Raw genomic sequence first — 5734 nt, forward strand, 5'->3', positions numbered from 1 at the left:
AGCTAGGTAAATGTGCGTGGATGTTCGTAGTGTGTTGCAACCGAACGAATTACAAGAATTTAGTCTTTTAAATTGGCGGAGATGTAACGAAATTCAATATCCAATTGTATCAAAAATTGCACGTGATCTACTAACACCTCCGGTGTCTGCGGTAGCATCGGAGGCTGAAATCAATTTAGGTGGTCGAATTTTATCAGATGAACGATCAAGACTAAAAGAAGATATATCAGAGGCTTTGATATGCTTGAAGGATTGAGAATGTGCGGAATTACGTGTTTAATAACATGTTGATAGTATAATGGCCGAAGAGTTGCAGCATATCCAAACATAGGATATTGTAAGTTTTAAATAAATTATTTTTCTTTAAGAAATGTATTTTTTAAATTTATTTGATTCAAGAAAAATTGTACACGAAATATTTTAATTGTGTACAATTTTAACTCCGCCTACGTTGATTGTAGTCGGTCTCAAGCCCGGAAAAAGGATGAGGGTTGTAATTTGTTACTTTCATTTATTTTGTTATTCGTATAAATTACATAATTTTGAAAGTTGTACTTTTATTTAATTTGTAATTTGTATAAATAATAAATGATGCAATTTTTAAATTCTTTTAAAAAATGTGAAAAATGTCATTATTTGCTTTCTACATTAAACAAATTGCATTATAACAATTGGTATGTGAAAAAAAATGTCATTAAAAATTGCAAAAAAAAAAAATTTTAAAATCGAGCCGGTCCGGCTCGACTCGTAAAAAGCCCGAGCCCTATTTTTTGGCCGAGCTTTAGCTCAGCTCGGGCCTAAAAAAAGCCCGCTACGATTTACTCGAGCCGAGCCCGAGCCGAAAAATTCNCATTGAGTAAATTGCACACTATCGATCAGCATTGAGATGAACTAAACTTCAATTTACTTGCTTGTAATATATTGGACATTACCCGATCTACAATTTCATTTTTTTTCTTTTTTCTTTTTACATCTTAACTTCATTTATTACTTTATGATCTATTTTTCATCTTTCCTATAACATTTTAAGCAATGACATCCAATAGAATTATATAAATATTTAGATTATGTATATTTATATTACATTGCGCTAGATTACTAGTACTTAAAACGACGTACAAATTATTTTCTAAGCATATTTTTAAAGTTACTTTCTGCTAGCAAAATCTTCCAAAAGCTCCTCAAACAAATCACTTAGAAGTTGAATCTCCAACTCCATTGCCATTTCTTCATGCTCCTCTTTAAACTCTTTCCAGTCCAATCCCCTCTCCATATCTTTAACACAGACCTCCTTCATGTCCTGCACCTCCCAATTTTCGTATTCTCCATTGATCCAAGGTTTTGCAGTATTCTCATAATCATTGAACTCTCCATTTTTAGCCTTGAAGAAATCAAACAGCAGATTATCCTCGTGGTTCTCTCCAAGATTTTCCAATTCTGCAAGGTTCTCGAATTGTTGAAGTCTTTGCATGAACAAGCATTTTCTCTTAGCAATGGTTGGATGAAAAGGAAATACGGATTCTTCGTCTTCATAAAACGGAGAATCAAGAACTGAAACTGGGCTGCGCTGCTCAGCTTCTCCGAATGACAACTCCTCCTGTAAATCATAATTAATTCTTTATTAATAAGTCATGTCATTTTGAGTGGTTTAATTTTATATTTAAAAAAATTAAAATAAACTTTGTTTTATTCAACAACTGGCCCTTTTGTTTTATTCGCAGACAAATCTCCGTCGATTATATTCTGATAGTCTACCAGCAGACAGCGAAAAATAAATAAATAAATAAATAAATAAATTCAAAAACTGACAGAAAGAAAGAAAAGAAAAAAATATATGGTCTTATTTAAGTTTTAGAAAATTATGAATTTACCTCTAGATTCCTTCTTGTTTTACTGCCGTTTTCACCACCCCACGGCGGTGAATCGGCTGCGGTAAAGTCACTGTCACACCAGCTAGATTTCTTGCTGCACGAGGTGTTTGTACTAGTAGACCCTGTGGTGGTGGTGGTTGTACACCAAATAGGGGACGATGAAGAAAAATCCAACGGGATATCTTTCTCCTCCGCCAAGTCCTTAAACGATCTCCACCGTAAAATGTCCTTGACTTTAACGGAGACTTGTGGGAAATTTTCATTTCTGGTTTTGATCCTCCTGGAGAGTTTACGGGAAATGCTTCTTGGTAAAGCTAGTGGAGATTTGACAGAAGCAAATGGGAAGAATTTAACTGCCTTAATGACTTTGTTGAGTGCATAAAATGTGGTTGCTGCAGCTTTTGATCCACTTCTAAGAAGTAATGGTGAAGGTTTGTTTGTTACAGTTGATTTACTTCGGGGTTTTCCTCGAAATGATCGAAAATCATCATTTGGTGAACATGAAAAAGAATCATCTTTGAGGAAATCTTTGAGCATTCTTGGTTCATGTTTAAATGAAAAAGAACTCCAGAATTTTTGATCAAGTGATGATGAAGCCATGGGTTATAACCGCCCCCAAAGAGTTTCGATTTCTAAAACGTGCTCGTAGGATGTATCTATACAAGAAATACTGAAAGTTGGTTCTTGAAATTAAATTCGGTATCACAAGGGAATTGGTTTGGTTTTCTTGGAAGAAAATGTGGGTTGAGGTGTAAAATTAATGAAAGAACAAAGATATATAAAGTGGTTCCATAGGTTGAGAGACAATGGATTTGGAGAAAATGACAAACATCACGTAGAAGCATGGATGTTTCTAATTAAGTTTATTTTAATAAATGATTCTTGCAATAATAGTTGTAACACTAGACATAGTTTTCATCACATGATAATTGATAGACATGATTAGCTGGGTGGAACACGTTAGCATTTTCCCCATGGTTTCGTTTAAAAATATCAATTTTAAAATATAATAGTTGATTTTAAACTATCTGAGATGTAAGGAATTTAGATGTTCTCTTGTATGCTCATGTGAAATATGGCCAATCATTCAACGAAAACAGTAAAGAACACAAAATCTTGTTCACCTAATTTGGCCAAATGCTTAATCTAGCGGGCTCAGAAGCTAGCCTGTCCACTATGTGCAAAAGTAACCCCCCAAGAGATAGCAACAACAAGAGAACACACTCAGACATTGGTTTAGTTCATCGATCCAATGGATCTCACTAAAGCAACCCTAAACCACCAAGTATGAATGCAACTCAAACTGTTGGACTCAAAACCGACACCACACACACACCAAAACAACCGGCCAAAGTTACTATAGCAAATGGGTTTTCACAGGGTTAAACCAATATTACAATAATCTCATGTAAAACCACAAGAATGAGAACCAAAATAGAAGAAGAAGAAATCTCTCGAAAAGGCCAGAGAGAGAAAAACGCAAGAACCTAGAAAACTCATAAAACCATCTGACTACCAAACCTCATGGATTGACCCTTCAAAAACCACCACAAAATAATCTGATTCATCTCAGCCATTGATATGTAATGGATGACCGGGATTAGATTCAAAAAAGCACAACTCGCGTGAAATCGGATTGGCCAATTAGAGTTTGCCACTTGGGCCATCCACTTCCAAAAAACCCTTTTACCCTTAATGAAAGTGTCAAAGGATTTGAGAAGCACGTTTTTACAATCTTCACCTTGGTTCTCAAATCATCTACTGTCTCAAGTATGCTAACTTTTGCATATAAGAACTACCTTAGCCCTACATCATTGCCCTTGGTACCTGCAAGAAAAAATCAACATGTATCAATATGGAGAATGGACAAACATGATCTAAACTTACTAAATCGTTCCCATATTAGATGGGTTTTCATCAGTGTGAATTTTCTTAAGATTCACATCACCAAAAGATATCTACTCTATTATAAAATAATACTTTACCTCAATGTGTTTAGACCTATCATGATACACAGGGTTTTTACTCAATAGTAAAGCACTCTGGCTATCAGTAAGAACTGTTAGGGTCTCTTGTAAAAAAATTTAACTCAGTTAAGATTCCTTTCAGCCACAAACAATCTTTCATAGTTTTAGTGACTGCTATATATTCTGCTTCAGTACTAGATAGAGTGACAATTGGTTGTAACTAAGATTTCTAGGTTATACAATCCCCCTTCCCAATGTAAAGAAGAAGGCAGAAGTAGACTTTCTCTATCTTTGTCACCAGCAAAATCAGAGTCTACATATCCTACAAGAATTAAGATCTTAGATCTCTTTTCAAATTTCAAACCAATGGTTAATGTTCCAGAAATGTATCTTAGTAACTATTTTAAGCCTACCCAATGAGGTTTACCGAGATTTGACGTAAATCTACTAAGAAAACTAATAGCATAGGCTAAATCAGGTCTTTCTGTAGTCATCGAAAACATGACAAACCCTATTGCATTATCATATGGAATGTTTCTCATCTCAATTTCAGTTTTTGGTGATTGGGCAGTACAAAGGTTCATATGGGCAGCTAGAGGTACATTTACAGACTTGGCATCTTTCATACCGAACTTGGTTATAACTTTATTTAGATAGGATTCTTGGGATATTGTCAATTTATTTCTAAGCCTATCTCTCTTTATAACCATCCCTAGGATTTTCTTGGCATTACGTAACTCTTTTACATCAAACTCGGATTTCAAGAGGTTCATAAGTCTTACAATTTCAGGCATACTGGAACTTGCTAGAAGCATATCATCTACATAAAGAAGAAGGTGTACTTCACTTCTAATCTTAGCATTATTAAAGTATAAACAGTGATCATACTCACTCCTCTTGAATCCAATCTTTAGCAAATATGTGTCAAACCTTATATCCTATTACCTTGGGCTTTGTTTGAGCCCATACAAGGATTTTTGTAACTTACATACAAAATTCCTTCACTTCAAAGCCTTGAGGCTAATCCATATAAATGTCCTCTTCCAATTCTCCATGAAGAAAGGCAATCTTGACATCTAATTGTTCAAGTTCCCAGTTGAATTGAACAACTAGTGCAAAAATCATTCTTATGGTTTTATAATTTATAATAGGTGAAAATATTTCATAATAATCAACTCCTTCTTTCTGAGTAAAACCCTTGGCAACTAGGCTTGTTTTATACCTAACAGGTTCAGATGAGTTATTACCTTCCTTTAACTTGTAAATTTACTTACACTGAACAATCCTATGATTATTAGGCCTTTTTACCAACTTCCAAGTTTTATTTTCTGTTAGTGATTTCATTTCTTCCCTCATAGCAGCTTTCCAGTTAGCAGCATTAGGACAATTCATAGCTTCCTCAAAGGTAGAGGGTTCTGAATTTTCTAATGCGTCACTAGAAGTTAAGGCAAACTCAGTCAGGTTATTTATTTGATATCTGTGATTGGGTTTCACTTGCCTTCTTTCCCTATCCTTAACTAGTTGGTAGTCCTGATTAGTAGGTTCAGTGTTAGGATTATTATGAGTGATTTCAATCTCAGGTTCAGTTTCTATGTTAGGGAAACTTGCTTCACCTTCATTTGACTCCCCAACCCTCTCTGAAGTTTCCTGTGCAGTGGCTTTATTATCCTCAGATGATGAGTTAATGAACCTGGTCAACTTAACTTCACTAGTAGGAATGTTTCTTTCATTAGGTTCAACCTATTTTTCAGCCTTATTCTTTAAACATGGCATTCCAGATTCATCAAACACAACATTCTTACTATTGATGATTTTTATGCCTTTGCCATCTAAGACCCACAATCTATAGCCCTTTACCCCTTCTAGATATTTTAGCAAAACACATTTAGTTGTCCT

The 5734-nt window shown here is 34.8% G+C and overlaps 1 protein-coding gene across 1 annotated transcript; it reads right to left on the minus strand.

The window, feature by feature from the left end:
* Window positions 1-1064: 1064 nt before the first annotated feature.
* LOC111380170 lies at window positions 1065-2714 on the minus strand. Its single transcript, XM_023003660.1, has 2 exons — window positions 1872-2714; window positions 1065-1597 (listed from the first exon to the last, which is right to left on the minus strand). Exons 1-2 carry the CDS (start codon window positions 2469-2471, stop codon window positions 1148-1150), a joined length of 1050 nt encoding a protein of 349 aa, XP_022859428.1. The 5' UTR covers window positions 2472-2714; the 3' UTR covers window positions 1065-1147.
* Window positions 2715-5734: the final 3020 nt, after the last annotated feature.

This window comes from Olea europaea, unplaced genomic scaffold, assembly GCF_002742605.1.
Source record: "Olea europaea var. sylvestris unplaced genomic scaffold, O_europaea_v1 scaffold2101, whole genome shotgun sequence".
Classification (NCBI taxonomy): domain Eukaryota; kingdom Viridiplantae; phylum Streptophyta; class Magnoliopsida; order Lamiales; family Oleaceae; genus Olea; species Olea europaea.